This window comes from Rutidosis leptorrhynchoides, chromosome 1 (genome assembly GCF_046630445.1).
Source record: "Rutidosis leptorrhynchoides isolate AG116_Rl617_1_P2 chromosome 1, CSIRO_AGI_Rlap_v1, whole genome shotgun sequence".
In the NCBI taxonomy this organism is placed as follows: domain Eukaryota; kingdom Viridiplantae; phylum Streptophyta; class Magnoliopsida; order Asterales; family Asteraceae; genus Rutidosis; species Rutidosis leptorrhynchoides.
The window spans coordinates 403,038,737-403,060,616 of NC_092333.1; the positions used below are offsets into that span (position 1 = coordinate 403,038,737).

The window sequence follows — 21,880 nt, forward strand, 5'->3', positions numbered from 1 at the left end:
CAAGTTACAAAACTGAATCATCACAAATCCAAAAACTAGCCTACAACATACCACAACGAACGAAAACAAACTACTAAGCTAACCAAACAACCACCACTAAATGAGTGGAAACATTTTCAATAATGTTAGGTAAAAAAAAAAAACAAGGCTTAACACTAAATTCTTAAAGCCAGAGAAGTATCTAAACCATTCTTAGCAAAACAAAAAAATCATTTGAAGAACGCTGAGGCCAGCTGAACTGTCGAAAACCGGAGAACAAAAACTGAGATCTCATTTCATGTAGATTTTTTTAACAACATTCTTTAAGACTATCGTTAAGTGCATTAAATTATTGTACTAAGGGGTTTTATATTCACTTTTGGATGGTAAGTTATTCAAATGTAAAATATATTAATGCATGTCATTGACGCTCTTAAATTTTATTTCTTTTTTGGCTATCATTTTTAATGACCCGCGGAACCACATATTTCGACTAAGAAACTTGTCGTTTTTACAAACATATTGATATACTTAACTTGGTCAGAATAAATGAACTACATTTATTCTCTCACGACTTTCTTCCAATTTTTATCACAATTATAAGTTTTCGTCATAAAATCTACATTACAATATTTTATTGAGACATGTATTTCGCATACATATGTAACGTAATTAATCCCGTAAAAAAAACCCATATTTGAATAATAATAATATAATAATAATAAAGTTTGCTCTAAAATTGAGTATTTATATTTTGAGTAATAATTATTATTAATAACAAATGGCTTTTTAATTTTTTTTAAACTAAAATACAAATATTATATGAAGGTTGTACAATATACTTCAAAGTTTGTACATATGTTAATGATGTGTTTTGTAAAAGATTATACAATTTGTTTTAAAGTTTATACATATGGTCACGAGGGTGTTTTATCATAATGTTGTACATAATATTTTAAATATTATACATATGGTCATGGGGTATATTACTATAACTTCTAAGGTTGTAGATAATGCTTCAAATTTTGTACATGTGGTCATGGAGGTATTTTATCATAAGGTTATACATAATGCTTCATATATCATACAATTAACATGTTAATATTTTTATTAAAAATAGTTATTTATTTTAATGACATCATCATGAGAGGTTTAGAAATTTTTTATTTATTTTGGAATTTTTGTAAGCTTGAATAATCCTTATTTATGACATCATCATTTTAAAGATTTATAAAATACTATAGATAGATAGATATAGATATATACATTTATTATCATTTTTACAGTTATATATATAATATATAATATATAATTATTTTAAAATAACTATACTATATATATAAACGAGTCAAAATCTAGCTTTTATAATATCAAACGAAGCGAATTCAAGCTTAATAGACTCTAAACGAGTTGAGCTCGAATCTATCATGTTTCAAGAAGATATAAACAGGCAGGAAGTTTGATGCAGATGATTTAAGATCAGTAAGGTTCCTACTCAATTTTAGATGATTTTATATGATATTGTAGGCTGCCTTGAAAGCCAAGAACTTGTCGATTTCTGGTACTACCACTAAATCGTATTAAGTTGATACAACTACATCTGCAATCACTGTCAAAAATGATTTCCTGAAACAGTTAAACCCAATTAGCATAAAACGTTACTGGTTGCTAGTTGCAGCAGGATATATCAAAGTTCATAAAGTTGGTAATTTAAAGGTATTGAAGTTTTAACCCAGTCAGTATACAATCTTCAAAGCCTATTTCTTTAAGTTTATTGTTTTTACCTCCATATTTGAAAGAATTCGAGACTGAATACAAGTTAAATGGGACATAAATGAAAAACTTTCCCTGTATTAAAGCCTGATCTGTTGGAACCAAAGGTGGTAAATGAAATTTCGACCCGCTTCCTCATAAATGATTGTTTATAGTGTCTGATATGTCAAAGATAAATGGAGTCACAGAAGGCACATGTTTAACAGGAAACAGGATCGTACTCGGTTGGAATACGTAACGATCAATGTCAAAATGTGTTGAAATTGTTCTTTTTACAGCTTCCCTGATCTTCCGCACTTGGCAAACAAAAAAAAAATAAAATTGTTAACTCTTTTGACTACTGAAGGGAGATATAACAAACCAACTGGTTTAAATCGAAAGTTCATAAGTTTTTCTAATTATCTAGTTTTACTATAGATAGAGTGTATGCTTTGCGTATGTAAACTTAATCTTAGGTCTTAAATGAGCAAGCGTGGTTAACAATACTACAATCGCAATTACAAAACATAAAGACAATTAAAATTAAGACTTTACAATGAGAAGAAAAGCTATCACTGTAGACAACCAACAAGGGAATCGTACAAGAACAGATCTCTTACGCCATGTGTAAGCAAAGCATACTTGATTGATGCTCATGCTAAGTAATTGTATATTTGAGGGTTGCTCTTGTCTCTCTCTAAATATTCCCTGTCAATCAGGCTTTCGATCCTCTTCTTCAAATCAACGGGTTTTATAGGAAATTTAAGCTGTTCCAAAAGAATGACAAAAGACACTGGTTCATAATTTGGCTCAAATCTTTATAATATTTGAACTTCGACTACAAATGTGGGTCAATTCAGTTATGGTAAGAACAAATGTAACCTTTTCTTGATAACCAGATAATTACCTGCTGGAAAAGTTCAGTTATCAAAAGCGTGTGACTCAGAACTTTTCGAGTTTTCATAATGCGAACAATAGCAGCATCAACCTGCAATAAATGTCAAAGGGCGATCAGGACACTAACAACTGGTATAAGAGCCCAAACGCATCATGTTGTACTGAGAATAAAGATAATTTGAATAAACAGTCATGCTTTGACCTGATATTGACGATCCTGGAATACTCTCTCTGTAGTGCTTGCATTTTCTTCCACAGTTTCCTTCAATTGGATAGCATTAACCTGTAGCCACACAATTTCACAGCACAATGTAAAGGTGACAAAACAGGCTGAGTTGCATAGTTGCAAACGGCGCTTGCGGCGGTAAGGTGACTAGGCCGTCCCAATTCAAAGAAAAAAGTTTAATAAGTTAAGGAATGGTCAAAACTAGGGTCAAAGTCGGTCAACTTCAGTCAAAGTCGACTTTTTGTCTAGACTTGTTCCAGTGTATACGAAAACCAAGAAAGACATGGGCATTTTGGGTGTCAGACTCTTCTTCTTCGCAACCCATTTAAAAATTAGCAGGAAAAACACCGACTTACATAGCATCCTTTGAAGATAAATTAATAAATGCACCATAATTATAGAAAACAATATAAAAAAACCTCTATATTATTTAAACTAACTCAACATCATCTTATTTGTAAATCATTTATTTTTAAAATATTTATGTTTAAAATATGTTTGGAATATTTATATTTAATATATATATATTTACAAGTCAACGTTGGTCAACGTCTGTCTCGACCTTTTCATCTCTGTCTTGCATCTTTTACAACCTTGGTGAGTTGGAAAATTGGTCAAAATGGGTAATATAGTTCAGGTAGGCTTGGTTTGACCCAAAACACTTGTCACCCAAGATTGCTAAATATGTTACAACAATGTCTTAGACAAGATTACAAATATTATAATGTTACAATAGTATTCATCTTTTTTATAAAATGATTTTAAAGGCTTCATACATTATTAAATACACTTAAGCAACGTTCTGCCCATTTAACACGTTTTTAAATAACAATTTATTCAGCATATGCGTTTTTGGTCTCACCTTTATACGATAAAGAGGAGCAGTAAATAAATCATTGAACATGAATGAATCAGTATCATCCACTTCTCTACCTTTTGGAATCTGGGTAAAAGATTAAGATCCGTTAGTTTTTTGAAGATAATAATTTGAAATTAAATTTTAAGTTAATAACCACCACCTTTTGGAGAACACGAACTTTCCCGCAAGCAAGGGATTGCAGAGTTCTTTTCAGTTCCTTGTCCTCTATGCTCGTAGCATCTTTAATATCTTGAAAACTAAGCTTTTGTGCATCGTTGAACAGCATCAGAACCACAGTCTGGAAAAAAAAAATTTAGCTACCGTTTACATATTGGAGCTATATATATTAACCAACCATGCAAGATCAAAAAAAGCGAATAACCTGAAATAATGAAACTGCCAGCTCTTTCTTTCCCTTTGGAAATTCAGCTTTCAAGACACAGTGACCTAATGAATTTTGCCACATTAATCGCCTACCACTATACTTGCTCAAGTAGAACTCTTTGAAAATGTCCTGCACCAATTATAAAGTTTCTGCTTATAGTTTTATCAAAAACTGAATGAGTTATGATACTAAATGTGGCAATGCAGACCGATTTATTTATGTATGAGTCTGTTCAGGTTATGTTTTACATCTTTAACTGCTCAAACGGGTAACTTAATAAAAAAACTGGCAAGAAAGGATCAAATGGGTTACAGGTAACCAAATTCTACTTTTCATATGCATATAAGATCAAACCTCCAAAATCATCTAAGTCAAAAAAGTTGGCTTAAAGCTAAAATGAAAATCACCTGACACACTGATTAATCAATAGAATCCTATTTTGGAACGTAAAACGTAAAAGTGTTTCTGTTTGACCCAAACCGAGCCAGCTGGCGCATTTGAAACTGTTAGCCAACTGGCGCATTTCGGAACTGATTAATCATCTCTTACCTGATAAACATTTAACTCATGAGGAAGGCGGACATCCATTGGTGGATATGTTGGCCAGTACCTGCGTACAATTATTCATGTTACTATAGTTGGCAAAAGAAAGTTGATTCAGTCATTTTCACAGTCACTAAATAAAGTTACAACTGTAAAGCATACCCAGTTGTTAACACATGGACACTCAGCTCGATTCCTGAAGGGAGTTTCAACCTAGCTTGAGATGATTGCTTGAAAGATTCATTTATCTCCTTTGATAATTCTACGTCCTAAGAAAATGAAATTAGCAGTAAATTTTCGGAATAATGATATATTGTTGTTACATTTCCATCAACTTGGTATAAGTATAGATACATACCTTAAACATTCCTTCAAGCTTGTTGGTGAATTGGCTGCCGCATTCGGTTTTCAACTATATTAATTGGCCAAATGGTTAATTATCAGAAGATACACTTGCCTAAAACAGCAGGTATATAATATTATATGTAGATATGTAGATTTAAAACCTTGGAGATCATAGACTTTTCAGCATCAATAGATGCACTCTTTCCCAAAAGAAGCCTTTTTGCAAGATCCTTTTTATAAAAGGCTTCAAACACATCCTTACCCTATATTACGAAATGAAACATTAATAAGTTGATTTTTGGCTTAAAGCAGCAAAAAAATTTTGAAGCATAAAGGATAACCTTATAAACATAACTAAAACCATGCAAATATTTGTTAGTTAATTGATTTTTGGCTTAAAGCAGCAAAAAAAAATTTGAAGCATAAACGATAACCTTATCCAATCCACTACAATATTGTATAGACTAGGATCATAAATCTAAAAGTTATATTATTATTGAAACAATTAAAATTTGCAAGGCCATTGACACACTATTTAGTTATAACAAAAATTGATCTCTTGGACAAAGAGTGTTTAAGGTCACCCAATACGTTCCTGCCGTAACAGAAGTCACACATTTTCATCCGTTATCCAAAACTCAGCCTGGCCATTTTTCCGTCCCTCAATTATTGAAATAATATAGGTACCTGTATGAATCTGAACAGAACCAAGACTTTATCAAGAGTTCCCTCTAATTCTTCCTCAGATGTACCCTTATTTCCAGCACGGAGTTTTTCGTCCAGAAACTTTGCAATCAATTCAGCAGGACGATTCTGCAGATAGCAAATTTTAATTCTGTTAATTTCACAACAATAACAGGCATACTGAGATACCTCCATGAATTTATTAGAAAATAAATTTTTCGAAAATATAACAAAAAACGTACCTGGCGGAGATTAATTAGATGCTCAAAAGCCTCTTTAATTGTATTGCAGAAAACATCATTTTTCGAAAAGCTATCTTCCCATATTTTATCAAGCAACATCTTGAAATCTAAAAGAGAAGACACCATATCTTTTTCCTTCTCTTCATCTGCTACAATACTCTGCCCTGTTTTACGGATGTACAAGCTGAGAGCCTGTTGTAAGGATTCCAGGGCATTTACTCTAGAGAAAAGTGTATACATCCTATGAAGATCTTGAGTTCGATTACCATCCATCAACATTGTGAAACCCTGGATTTAGTTAACGGATACTTTAACTGCTACATTAAACTTATTAAAACTGATAATTAGAAAATTAAAAGATAAAAGAAAGAAGAAGAGTAGAAGTATCCATGCCTTATCAAGTATTGCAGATATATGTAGCTCAAGGAGTTGCCTTTCGGCAGTTGCTACCAACGGTTTTCTTGTACTAGCATCGAGATAGAGTAGACATCTATCATGTTCTTCATGCAATCTTACCTGCAATGATGAACACATTTAATACCAGTAATTAGAAAGTACAAAAAGTAAGATCAAATTAAAGCAAATATGATGATTGAAGGTAGAGATTAACTTCGAACCCAATTAATTATGATCGAGGCACATAAATAAAAAGAAAGAGATTAGCCCAAGGTATACAAAATAAAGCATATAACATGCTAAATCAATTTTTATTCAAAAATTATAATAAAACAGATTACTAATAAGAATGGGGTGTCGTGAAAGACATGGCTGTCAAGAATGTCTTTTTGTGCATTTGTTGTGGCTCAACCAACAAACATCAGTTATCTAAAACTATGTAGTACTACTTGTTATAGCTGAACACAATCCCATGTAGCTTTCATTATCAAAACCCTTGATATGTATAATTTATGAAATTATGTTTGATGCACAAGGTATTCATAGATTAAAATAAGTGTTTTGAGTATAAGCATACTCAAAGGCAAGAGTTTTCACCCCCAGACTTAGTCATTTTTACGCCTCTAACTAAATATTTTTTATGTTATTGCCATTTGCCCGTTGGCAGAGTTTGACCAAGCACAGAATGGTTAAATGAGGTAAGAGAAAAGATATACACCTCCACATGTTTCAAATAATCCGGAACGTCAGAGTATTGCATGTATTTTACTCCTTCAGCAGCATAAAACTCTGATGTACATTCAAGGAACGGCTTCTCAAAACTCTCAGAGTAAATTCCTAAGGCAGTGAACATCTTCAAGAGATGACTAAGGAGTGTTCTATCGACAGCTTCGCCTAATCTGTCAAGTGAAAAATATGAGCACATCAGTTATAAAAGCTACATGAATATTCAGATCTACTCCACAATTTAAGAAATGTCAAAGATTTGGTAGTTCACCTCTCACTATCTATCATTTTCAGAAGGCCAAAAACTGTTTTGTGCTCGACTTCAGAAGCTAGATATAAATGCTTCCGGAAAAGTTGAAGGCCCATGTCCCATAGTGACCGCACAGTTGGAGTTTGTTTCACATATGTACGGTCAAGATACAACGCTATACCACGGATCATCAACATTTGGTCACAAAAATCTTGCCAGGTTTTCTGCACAAGTGATAAGAAAACCCCAAGATCTTCACTTTGACCAACTAATGAGTGCATAGCAGTAGATATGTAAGCCTCACACTCCTTTTCAATCCGTTGGTAAAGACTTCCCCCCATTTTGTGGAGGCAAAGATCATTGACCGCCTTTAATAGAGAAGAATAAAGAATAGATAGTTAGATTAATAGTTAATTGTAACTAATACTCTAATAGTTAATTGTAATTAATAGTTAATTGTAAATTGTAATTGTAATAAAGAATAAAGATGCATGACTCACTTGATAAAGCTTCTCCAAATCACAAGGATCTGGCTGCTTCAAGAATATGGCACTAATTGCTGACTTCAACACTGCCCATGTATTCTCCTCAAAATTGGTTGGCAAGGTTGGCTTGCCTTTAACATAAAATACAAGAAAAAGGTAACATTTTCAATAAAGTCTCATTTACCATACAACATCAAAATAGTACAATAAAATGAAAGATTCAAAACTGTGTGATTACTATTACCATGATTAATATAAGAACAACAAGGTAGGACTCTAAAATTGGAAATAAGGATGAAATAGGGAAACGTTAATGTAGCTTTAAGAAAGCATTGACATATCATAAAACTTGGTGTAATATATCTTTTATTATCTTTTTCTTAAATTGGGGTGGGGTGGGTGGTAGGGGCTTTGACCTTTTGGCCGATTAATCCACAGGGTTTGAACCCACTGCCACACCGACTCAAACAAGGTAAAGTCCTCCCTTTTCAGGAGGTTGGCCAATTCAGGATTTTTGCACCTAGCAATGATTGAACTTCAGACACATCACATTTTAGTAATGATAGTCACAACGATTAGGGCACCCCTTACTGGTTACATTTCTTTTGTTATGTATTCTTCTTTAGTTAACAAAGAAAAAAAACATAAAAAGAGGTATTTCCATGCCTTTGATCTATATATGATAAAAAGAATTTACAGAAATTAAATGTTTGGATTTCTTCTTACGAAAGGGAACCGGGAAATAGATTAAGAAGACAACTGTCAAACAAAAATTTCAGTACGATATAATGTATTACCCTCCACAACTGAAAGCAAAATCATACAGTCATAATGAACAGAAAAATAGATATGAGAAAGAGCAATATAAAAGTTAATCCATGTATATCATTTCCTGAGCTTAAAATGGTGTTCACAGAAAATAATGATGACCCCCTGAACTATCCATTCATCAGCAAGGATAGTATCAACGTAACCGTCAAACTAAGAGGTCGGGGGGTTCATGTCCCGGGAATGAGACAAATGTACATATTTGTGGGTAATGTATGTTTTCATGTGGTAGCTTACTTGACTTTCTAAAAATAATACAAGAATACAAAATATAAATAAAAGTATCAAACATTTGCTATAACAAACTCTTAAACATATGAATCATGACAGAGAGAGTCGGCAGTTGCTCGATTGTTCATCTGAGCTATCCAAATGACCCCCCGAAATAACCTAATTTCGGATATCAGTAAAAATATCCAGCCACAGACTCAAGGATAGTCACAACGATTAGGGCACCCCTTACTGGTTACATTTCTTTTGTTATGTATTCTTCTTTAGTTAACAAAGAAAAAAAACATAAAAAGAGGTATTTCCATGCCTTTGATCTATATATGATAAAAAGAATTTACAGAAATTAAATGTTTGGATTTCTTCTTACGAAAGGGAACCGGGAAATAGATTAAGAAGACAACTGTCAAACAAAAATTTCAGTACGATATAATGTATTACCCTCCACAACTGAAAGCAAAATCATACAGTCATAATGAACAGAAAAATAGATATGAGAAAGAGCAATATAAAAGTTAATCCATGTATATCATTTCCTGAGCTTAAAATGGTGTTCACAGAAAATAATGATGACCCCCTGAACTATCCATTCATCAGCAAGGATAGTATCAACGTAACCGTCAAACTAAGAGGTCGGGGGGTTCATGTCCCGGGAATGAGACAAATGTACATATTTGTGGGTAATGTATGTTTTCATGTGGTAGCTTACTTGACTTTCTAAAAATAATACAAGAATACAAAATATAAATAAAAGTATCAAACATTTGCTATAACAAACTCTTAAACATATGAATCATGACAGAGAGAGTCGGCAGTTGCTCGATTGTTCATCTGAGCTATCCAAATGACCCCCCGAAATAACCTAATTTCGGATATCAGTAAAAATATCCAGCCACAGACTCAAGGTATACGTACAAGTAAATCTCAGATGTAACGTCCACATAAAAGTTCAACCATTATTTCAGTGGATAATTTCTGAATGTACACTAAAAAACATTCTATGTAGCCCTTCTCATCTACAAGATTACATCTTCCGAATTAAAACATATCATGATTATGAATATTATTCATGTACCTACATACTAGTATCTTCAGTCCTGTTCTCACTTAAACTACACAACTTGTAAGAGATAAAACTTCCTATACATTTCTACAATAATTTAAGTGACAAATGATAGATATGATACCTAATCTAGAGAAGTATGATCTAGACCTCTAAAAACTCAAGTTAATTAAGTACTCAATTTCATATTAAACATTCATAAACATTTATACGCTTGATATAAATCAATTCATAAATCCACAACCCTACCTTCACAATTCAACAACAAAACGCCTAATTAAACAGAAATTGAAAATTCTACATAGACATAATAGATATACACAAGTAATTGAAGTGAAAAGAGTGAATTAGGTTAGAAATTAAATCAACCTTTATGTAGCTTAATTACGAATTTTTTAGCAGGTTGAGGAGGCTGAGCTTTTTTCCGAGATAAATTAGGTGTGAATCCACCGGCAGATGAGGAACGGCCAGCATCGATTTCAGTTGGATCTTCGATTATTGAAGAAGACGGCGAAATATTCATGTTAATATTACTATTACTATTATTATCAAATTGAAAGCCGTTTTTGTTATCTAGAGAGCAAGATACAGCTTGTGATTTGGCTTTCTTCATCGGAGAGAAGTGAGGTCCTCCGCCTCCGGCAGTGGTTGTGGTGGATGGTGGTGGTGATGATGTGCAGGTGTTAGATGAACGTTTGCAGTTGGTGTGTGAAGGTTGCGACATAAGAAATTGAAATTGTCAAAAAATCATTTTAAATAGAGATGTAAAAATATTTTAATTATTATTTATTAATATTAATATTAATATTAATATTAATATTAATATTATATTATTAATATTAACATATGGTGGAGATCTGGAGGAAGAAGAAGGAAGAAACAAGTGACGAATTGCGGTTAAAACTGTGGATTATTTGGGGGCTGTTTGGATATGTTGAAATATTGAAAATTTGAAATGGACTATGAAGTAAGAAGCACTAGGAGTCTTGGGTGTTAAATCTCGTGTTAAATTTAACATTGAATTTAGCACTAAAGCTAAAGCAGGAGAAATGGTTAGTATTAAATCTCAATATTAAATCATTATTTAATTATTTTTTAACACTTTTTTAATGGGAATGATTCTCACACACACTTTTTTGATCCTCACACACCAATTGAGTATTATTAGAAGAATAAAAGGTTAAAATAGGTGTGTGAGGATCAAAAAAGCGTGTGTGAGAATCATCCCCCTTTTTTAATAATATTATTTAATTTAATAATATATTAAAAATATAAAAACAAATGCAATACTAAATTTCATTAATAAAAAAAATACATTAATTCAAAAACATAATTCATACCACCTTCTTCCCTCTCTTCATCTTTCTTCCCTCTCTCTTCACCTAACTCCTTCTTCTCCATCATCAATCACCTGCCAAAAAAAAATCAAAAAAAAAAAAGAAAAAGAAGAAATCAAAAGCTGGAAAATAAAAATAATACGGAGTGAAAGAAGAAAAAAAGAAAAGAAAAAAAATTACAGCGTTACACAGGCAACGGTGGTCACCGTTAAACGCATTTAACGCCGATTTAACGGCGGGGCGGAGTGGTGTTTGCCACCGTCCCCACCGCTAAATCATGGTAACGGCGGTTTTAAAGCTCGACTCCTAGTGCTCTAACTAGATGAGTAAATGGGCTTGTTTACTTCTTAATTTGGTTTCATTTCAGTTTATGTAACGACCCAACCCTCGTTAATCCAAAAACACGACAAAAAAAATTAAAAAATTCTGAACCAGTGTATCTGGACGGCGTCCAGTCATCTGGACGGCGTCCAGTTGTGTATTGCAGGACGGCGTCCAAGAACCTTGGACGGCGTCCAAATGAACTGTAAGTTTCTGACCCCGTGGTCCAACTTACTCGCGCGGAAAACCCTCTTCCCGACATTTTTAAACGAAACGACTTTCACAACAAATCATAAAAAGTAAAACTAAGGTATTTTTCACAATAAAAATAAGTTTTACAACACCGGGCCCACAATGACCCGTCTTACGAATTTCGTTCCAAAAATATAAGTTTCGACCATTCAAGTTTAAATTTCAAACGACACTAGAGCATGGTGTTTGGGGTTAAACTACCCAAATTCTTGGCCGCACTTCCAAAAGCTAAACCTCCGCGAGCCACTACTAATCCAAACGAATACCTTTGCCCTTGTCCACGCCGGAGCCTAAAAAGGTAAACAACGAGAGGGTAAGCTAAAGCTTAGTGAATGCAATAATTATACATATACACATATAATATACCTACTTGCAATCACTTACACAAATACCTCATACACGCTAGCAATTTAAATAGCATACCATCGCAAGTATAACGCTAAAATCTTCGAGACCACAAGTTAGCACAACAATAGCATATACAACTCGGATAATATAACATGCTACACTACAACACGTAACCATGGTTAACCAATAGTACAAGGGAATGGTACTCGAATTTCCCATCGGTGTTCATAACAATCGTTAGTGTACAACGAAATATATCACTAACCCCCGAGTGGTTTGGACAACACATATCCATTCATAGTAACCGTTAGTGTACAACGACATATATCACTAACTCTTGGGTGGTGTGGACAACACATATCCGTTCAAAACAATCGTTAGTGTACAACGCATATAACACTAACTCTTAGGCGGTTTAGACAACGCATATATGGCCCTACCCCCGCCCCACAAATAAATACATTATATACATACACGTATAATTATTCCACTCACCTTTTCGTCTTGGTGAGATTTCCAATAATACTTGTAACCTTCAATGCGAGTCACCTAATACAATTTAATGCCCAATTAATTCACATAATAAGTTGGATCGAACACCAACTAACCTCACTAGTGCATTTATGACCCAAAAGGGTATTTATGACTCATTTGCACTAGAATCACTCAATCAAGGTCCAAGCCTCCAACTAACCACTAAAAGCTAGTGATTAAGGTTCTAAGACTCCCATCAACACATATCTAGGGTGTTTTCATACCCAATTTATCCCGCTAGGTCAAACTTACCCATTTGACCCATTTCAAGTCAACTATGAACCCTAGAAACACTTTTCACTAACAACACAAGTGAGCTAGTGATTAACTAACCATTTAAGACTCATTAACACCATTTATTATTTTGAAACCCTAGGTTAGTCATTCTTGAGTCCTCATGACTCAATTTTACCCAAAAACTCCCAAAATCACCTACAATGGGTTTTATGCTCATTCCTTTCCCAAACCCTAACCCTTAAACGAATTAAACTAAGGAAATCAAGATGAGAACTTACCACCACAATCAAAACGTAGCTAGTGATGAGATGCACAACTTTATAACTCGAGCTAAGACCCGAAACTAGCTTCTTCCTCCTTTACTTGAGCTTTCTCACACTAGAAATCTCTCTCTCTCAAAAAAAAAAAAATTTGAAGTGAAGGGGATGAGGTTGTTGTAAGTAGAGTAATTGACACCCCAAGATCTGATCTAGTGACCTTAAACTCGTTCCAATGTGAAAATACCAAAATACCCTTCTAAAATATCCAAAAACAACCAGCTGGCCCGTCAGTTCATCTGGACGACGTCTCATAAACTGGACGGCGTCCAGCCCTTCGATCTTGGACGGCGTCCCAAGGCTTTGGACGAAGTCCCAACTAGCTGGAAAAACAGGATGTTACAACTCTCCCCACTTGAACCAGATTGCGTCCTCGCAATCCACGCCGCATGACAAGCAGGAAGATATACCAACACAAATTCTTCGGGTTCCCATGTAAACTCGGAACCTTTACTACGACGCCATTAGACTTAAAGGTCCTCACCTCTTTGTTACGCAATAACTTGACTTTTTCATCTAATATAGCAATCGGCTCTTCAACATATTCTAACTTGTTATTTAGCTCAATCTCGTCTAGTGGCATCCATGATGAATCATCCGCAAGACACTTACGGAGATGGGAAACATGAAATGTATTATGGATCCCCGCAAGCTCTTCGGGCAATTCCAAACGATACGCAACTTCAACAACACGAGCTAAAATTTTAAATGGCCCAATAAACCGAGGAGCTAACTTCCCCCGTTTTCGGAATTGAATAATACCCTTTCATGGCGAAACCTTAAGCATCACCATGTCACCTTCTTGGAACACAATCAGTCGCCTACGTTTATCGGCATACGACTTTTGTCTATCTTAAGCCGCTTTCAAATGAGTCTGAATCATCTCGATCTTATCATTTATCTCTAAAACCAAATCGGTGCTCCCAATTTTCCTTTGTCCCACTTCACCCCAACAAATCGGAGTTCGACACCTACGCCATAAAGCATATCATAAGGTGGCATTCCAATACTAACATGGTAACTATTGTTGTACGAGAATTCCACCAAAAGCAAGTGTTCATCCCAACTTCCACCGAAATCGATAATACACGCCCGTAACATATCCTCCAATGTTTGATTCGTACGTTCGGTTTGACCGTCCGTTTGAGGATGGTACGCCGTACTCATATTCACCATCGTACCCATATCTTCTTGAAACTTTTTCCAAAATCGAGAAGTAAAACGCGTGTCCCGATCTGAAATGATAGACGCGGGAACGCCATGCCTCGATATCACCTCTTTAATGAACATTTTCGCAAGTGCCTCCGATGTAATTGCTTCTTTAATAGGAAGAAACAAAGCACTTTTCTTCAATCTATCCACGATCACCCAAATAGTATCAAATTGGGTTCTTGCCGTTCTTGCCAACTTGGTAATTGTAGTGACCCGAACTTTTCCATGATTATATATTAAATGAAAACTATATTTTCATGTTTAAATGTTTCCAACATGTTAAGCAATCAAACTTGTTAAGACTTGATTATTTGAAATGAGTTTCATGTAGACAATTGACCACCCAAGTTGACCGGCGATTCACGAACGTTAAAACTTGTAAAAGTTATATGATATATATATATATATGGATATATATATATATATAGTTAACATGATATTATGATAAGAAAGTATCTCACTAGGTATATTAACAATGAGTTATATACATAGAATGAGACTATTGAATTAAGAAAACTCGAAACGATAAATATAATGATTATCGTTATAACAACGTCTTACTAAATACATATGTATCATATTAAGATATTAATACACTGTGTTTAACATCATGAAATGATAATTACATATATCATTAAGCGTATTAACAATGAACTACACGAGTAAGATGAGACTACTAACTTAAGGATTTCGAAACAATACATATATGTAACGATTATCGTTGTAATAGTATTTTACATATATATATATATATATATATATATATATATATATATATATATATATATATATATATATATATATATATATATATATATGATATTAAGTTATATTAATACACCATGTTAACATGTTAACATAACAATTTAACATCTCATTTAAGTGTAATAACAATGGATCAATTACATTTAACAAGATCGTTAACTTAAAGGTTCCGAAACAACACTTACATATAACGACTAACGATGACTTAACGACTCAGTTAAATGTATATACATATAGTGTATTAAGATGTATTAATACACTTTTGGAAGACTTCATGACATATATGATATATCAAAGTACTTCTACTTAACAAAAATACTTACAATTACATCCTCATTCATTTTCATCAACAATTCTACTCGTATGCACCCGTATTCGTACTCGTACAATACACAGCTTCTAAGATGTATATACTATTGGTATATACACTCAATCATCAGCTCCTTAGCAGCCCATGTGAGTCATTAAACATGTGGGAACCATCATTTGGCAACTAGCATGAAATATCTCACAAAATTACAAAAAATATTATAAATCATTTATGAATTATTTACATGAAAACAAACTTACACATCCTTTATATCTAATCCATATACCAACGACCAAAAATACCTACAAGCACTTTCATTCTTCAATTTTCTTCATCTAATTGATCTCTCTCAAGTTCTATCTTCAAGTTCTAAGTGTTCTTCATAAATTCTATAAGTTATAGTTTCATAAAATCAAGAATACTATCAAGTTTGCAAGATTACTTCCAAGCTTTCTAATCCAATCTAAGTAATCATCTAAGCTCAAGAAATTTTTCTTATTTAAAGTAAGATATCTTTCTAATACAAGGTAATACTCATATTCAAACTTTGATTCAATTTCTATAACTATAACTATCTTATTTCGAGTGGAAATCTTACTTGAACTTGTTTTCGTGTCATGATTCTACTTCAAGAACTTTCAAGCCATCCAAGAATCCTTTGAAGCTAGATCAATTTTTGTTACTTCCAGTAGGTTTATCTACTAAAATTGAGTTAGTAATGATGTTCATAACATCATTCGATTCATATATATATATATATATATATATATATATATATATATATATATATATATATATATATATATATATATATATAACTATCTTATTCGAAGATTTAAACTTGTAATCACTAGAACGTAGTTTAGTTAATTCTAAACTTGTTCACAAATAAAGTTAATCCTTCTAACTTGACTTTTAAAATCAACTAAACACATGTTCTATATCTATATGATATGCTAACTTAATGGTTTAAAACTTGGAAACACGAAAAACACTGTAAAATCGGATATACGCCGTTGTAGTAATACTGCGGGCTGTTTTGGGTTTGATAATTAAAAACTATGATAAACTTTGATTTAAAAGTTGTTCTTTTAGGAAAATGATTTTTCTTATGAACATGAAACTATATCCAAAAATCATGGTTAAACTCAAAGTGGAAGTATGTTTTTCAAAATGGTCATCAAGATGTCGTTCTTTCGACGGAAATGACTACCTCTTTAAAAATGACTTGTAACTTGTATCTCCGACTATAAACTTATACTTTTTCTGTTTAGATTCATAAACTTAAGTTCAATATGAAACCATAGCAACTTGAATCACTCAAAACGGATTTGAAACGAAGAAATGATGGGTAAAACAAAATTGGATAAATTTGCTAGTTTTAGCTACGAAAATTTTGTAACAAATCTAGACTAAACATATTGTAACATCCCGCGTTTTTCCGTTAAATTTAATTTTAACACCGTCTGTTTTTTTTTAAAACATAATCTTTCGTATTTAAATTAATAGTTTCCGTGAGTAACGTTCATTATATTCCCGCTATTTAATTTTGACATCACCCGTTTACTCGAGCGTTTTAAAAATATTCGTTTGGTTAATTCCCGCACCCGCTTTGAAACTTGAGGGACTAAACTTGCCAAGAGGGCAAAGAGATGACTAGGTCAACTAGTCAACCTTCACCCTCCTCCATTCAATCACCTCCACCTCTCTCTCTTTCTCTCTATCAAGAACACACACACAAACACCCAATTCAATCATTCATCATCTAAATTCAATCTTGGAAGCTCACAACAAATCCGATTACATTTTCGTGATCCTCTCTTCATCCTCTACATTTTGATACAAACTTCATCTCGTTTGGGTAACATTTCTAAAACTCTAGATTTCTTTAAATTCGTGTTTTTGACTTGAAATTGTGTTAGTTAGTGTCTATGGCTCGTGTATAACATGAATATATGTTTTGTTTGCTCGATTCGTTGTTTTGAGTAACTAGTTTGAACATTTGAAATGGGTTAGCTTAATCCTTGATTTTGGATGAGTTAATGTTGTTAGATTGTTAAAGTGCATGTTTTAATTGTGTTACTAGTATCATTAGCCACATTTGGATGTGTAGGTTGATTAAGAAAACTTCAAAAACCCGATTAATGATTTTGTGATGTTTGACTAGGGTTTGATAGTTCTTGACATGAACTTTTGGATGCTTAAATGCCATGGAATGTTAATTGTTAGTGTTTAGTAGTAATGTATGTTTCATTACCTTCAAAACGGCATATCGTATGTGTAAATTGGATTCCCGAATCATAAAATACGTTTTACGAACTTGAAACTTTGAAAATAAACCTTTCTTGATCAATTGACGAGTTTTCGGTTATTGTAAATGATGTTTTTGATTAATGATATGTAGTTAGTTGTATTCCTTGTCGAAATAGCTTTCCGATGATATAAAATACATGTTCTAATTGTTTGCGGATCATAAAATGTGAATGTTTGTGTTTTGGTTCGTGCATACTTTGAAAACTGACCAGAATTCTCTGGCCAGGTAGTGGCGCGGCGCGCCACATACCCGCGCGGCGCGCAGAATCGCCTGGCCAGATTCTGCTCACTTTGGCGCATTTCACGCGAAATGTTTGACTAGCTATCGACCTCCGATTCACATGAAACTTGTTCTAATATGCTTATATATGAATAAAAACCTCAGAAAAATAGTTCGGGACCGAACCCGAACGTGTTGACTTTTTCGTTGACTTTGACCAAGTTTGACTTTTAGTCAAACTTAACCAAACTTTTATACAATCATTCTAACATGCTTTTATACTTGTTTCTTGTATGAAACTTGACAACGTGATTCACATGCTATACTTAATCGAGTCGTAACGAGCCATAGGACTAATTGAACACATTTCACCCGACCTTGTGTCGTAACCGGTTAATTGATACAACTTATTTGTTTAGGTCAAGGCTAAGCAACTTTCATGCACACGTTTACTTTGTGAAGTACATTTATACTCGTGCACTCGAGGTGAGATCATAGTCCCACTTTTTACTCTTTTGAACTTACTTTTGGGATGAGAAAACATAAACGATTCTTTTGAACTAAGTGAACACAAGAACGAGAAAACAAACATTCTACATACGAGTTTAGAACGAAAATCCTCAATCCGATTATCATTAGTTACATCAGATGGTGTAAGCGAGAACTTATGTTATATGGCCATATGGGTTTGACAAACCCTCATTCAAACGGTTCGCTACCGTTTACGAATGAAATATATTTTCGGGAACAGTGTTGTTCTAGCACTAATTGATGGGGTATTCAACGGACGGAACGTTAAGCTTTGATAATTGGGTGCTCGTGAATATTAACTTTTAGAATGTACTACTATTACTCCAACTTTGCAAATCTTGTGGTTCGACTTACTTTACTTTTACTCACTTACTTAAACCTATGATTTCACCAACGTTTTTGCGTTGACAGATTCTCCTATGTTTTCTCAGGTTTATACATGGCTACTTGATACATGCTTCCGCACTCTTTGATTACTTGATTGGAGTCAACCATGCATGCATACGCTAGGGATAGCACTTTGGGATTCAAACATATTGTTTACATACCTACATTATTTATAGCAACTGTGATTTTCAACTTATATTATGTCGCAAGTTATGTCATTTATACTTTACAATTTTTGTAATCTTAGACTTGTTGTCGAACGGTTTTGAAAACTAAACTTGCAAGTCTTGTACCTTTCAAATGAATGCGACATAATTTTGGTCAAACGAGTCTCATATAGGGACTACGACCACGCAACGGGACCTAAGTTAACGGCGCCGTCAATAACGGTTTTGGTCGGGTCGTTACAAGTGGTATCAGAGCGTTGGTTGTAGGGAACTAGGACGTGCATTAGTGTGTCTAACAGAGTCGTTAGGACGCATTAGTGAGTCTAGACTACAACCGGATAGTTAGCCATTGCATTATGACATACATTGCTATAGATAGCACTTACTTGACTACTTGTGCATTATACTTGAATCATTCTTAGGCAAACTTTTTAATGGTACCCAACCTTCATCATACGAACTCGTATTCCGCCACTTTTTGGTAACACACGTAAATTCATGATTCATACACGTATGGATGACGACGACTTCATTAGTCACACTTGTTCGGGAACTCAGTCTCCCGGATTGTTATTTGCCACCGTTTCAACTTACTATCGGTTTCCCACTGGTGTTTCTTACTATCTACTTTTTAGTGTTACTACCATCACTACTCTAGATGAGTATCGTCATCACTATTTATCGCTACGGTTGCGTACTACTTGTTATCATGACTCGTTACTCTTTTTATACCTAAATACATTATTGTTTGAATCGAACCGATTTGACGTTAACAATCATTTATACTCTTCCCGCGGGGAAACGCTTCTTTAGAGTTGTAGAAACTATTTCGATTTAATACGAGTCACGTTTGAGACGTCGTTACATTTTGTTCATTTTAGATTTTCGCGATGACACGAACTTGAGTCTATGGAGTGATGTGGGAATGGAGGTATGAGTTAGCATAATATAACTACACTCGATCAACGTAGTTATATTACGGTAAGACATACCAAAGTTCTAGTGACGCGTGATGGTGGTTAGACTCGATCAACCTAAACACCACCATGTGCCATGTACATGACTTCATCTTTTCAGGTTTGGACATCCGAAAACTCCGAGAATATTTATAACAACCATACCGGGGACACACCTTCAATTATTGTCAAATTATATTTATGCTTCCGAATGAATTACCGATTCCATTCGACTTCAACCGTATGTTACACGTGTATACTAGCTCGTCCTCGCACAGTCTTATGGACTAATTACAATTTACTCGTTATGCTCGCACTGAGGCGGAAACTTCTCTCTCACCACACTCGTACTTCCAGTTCAGGAAATCTTTATTCTAAACTCTCAATGGAGGGAGGGACTCTCCACGTTATACTAGTATTCACCTCGAGGGTGAATAGTTCCGACGAACGTTTTTCTTTCAGAAACCGATGGGGACTTGCCCCGACGAACGTTTTTGGAAACTGATAAATCTTTCGCTACGCGAATTTTCTTGAGAAACTTGTCCTAACAAACTTGTCTAAATATACCTTACGGAATGTACTCCGTAGACTTCGGAGTGCCTCACAAAAAGCCTCGGGACCACGTTTAGACATGAGTACCGCGTACCATCCACAACCCGACGGACCGAACAAACATACGATTTAAGTCTTGAAAACCATAATACGAATTTGTATTACCAACTTCAAATTTACTTGAGAAAAGTATTTTCCTTAACCGAATCCTCATACTACAATGATTTTCATTCGAGTTTTAACGTCACACCTTTTGAAACCACATGTGACCGGAAACGTCATTCTCCTTTGTCGAACCAAGTAAACGATGATCAATTCACCGGGGCTGAGGTTATTCATGAGCAACCGAGAAAATTTGTTCATATTCAGGTAAAACCCTACGCGACTCGTAATCACCAAGAGCTACGCCGATGTTAGACGTAAACATTTCAAATTCCACGTGGGAAACCGCGTCACGTTAAGAGTCGCACCTTGGAAAGGTGCAAATCCGTTTCGGGAAACGTAGGAAGCTAAATCCGCGATATTTTGATCCTTTAAATTCTTGGGGTGTTTTGGACCCGTCGCTAGCCGTTTAGACTTTTCCGACTCATTTTGGGTCTCCGTTTATCCTACATTCGATGTATCAACTCAAAGACGTGTTTTGCGAAACGAGAACTTGTTATCTCCTTTGATGAACTCACTATCGACGATAACCCTCACTTCCTAGGAGGACCGGTTGAAACCATAAATCGTGAAGCCAAACCTTAAAACAACATATGACCCCGACAGTCAAAATTCGTTGAAATATCCTAGAACGTACTTCTCCCTCATTCGTAGAATTGGCAACACAAAATCTCGAGGAAGAAGCAACGACTACTACTTCCAACTAAATTTCGGGACGAAATTTCTTTTGAGTTGTGGATAATGTAACATCCCGCGTTTTTCCGTTAAATTTAATTTTAACACCGTCTGTTTTTTTTAAAACATAATCTTTCGTATTTAAATTAATAGTTTCCGTGAGTAACGTTCATTATATTCCCGCTATTTAATTTTGACATCACCCGTTTACTCGAGCGTTTTAAAAATATTCGTTTGGTTAATTCCCGCACCCGCTTTGAAACTTGAGGGACTAAACTTACCAAGAGGGCAAAGAGATGACTAGGTCAACTAGTCAACCTTCACCCTCCTCCATTCAATCACCTCCACCTCTCTCTCTTTCTCTCTATCAAGAACACACACACAAACACCCAATTC

At 34.4% G+C, this 21,880-nt stretch overlaps 1 protein-coding gene across 1 annotated transcript; it reads right to left on the reverse strand.

The window, feature by feature from the left end:
* Positions 1-2,103: 2,103 nt before the first annotated feature.
* Positions 2,104-10,785, reverse strand: LOC139871586 (cullin-4-like). The gene is made up of 17 exons (XM_071859289.1): positions 10,258-10,785; positions 7,785-7,900; positions 7,306-7,652; positions 7,027-7,207; positions 6,306-6,428; positions 5,913-6,200; positions 5,674-5,799; positions 5,148-5,249; positions 5,000-5,053; positions 4,804-4,910; positions 4,648-4,708; positions 4,096-4,227; positions 3,874-4,011; positions 3,717-3,797; positions 2,831-2,911; positions 2,639-2,719; positions 2,104-2,498 (listed from the first exon to the last, which is right to left on the reverse strand). Exons 1-17 carry the CDS (start codon positions 10,610-10,612, stop codon positions 2,385-2,387), a joined length of 2,487 nt encoding a protein of 828 aa, XP_071715390.1. The 5' UTR covers positions 10,613-10,785; the 3' UTR covers positions 2,104-2,384.
* Positions 10,786-21,880: the final 11,095 nt, after the last annotated feature.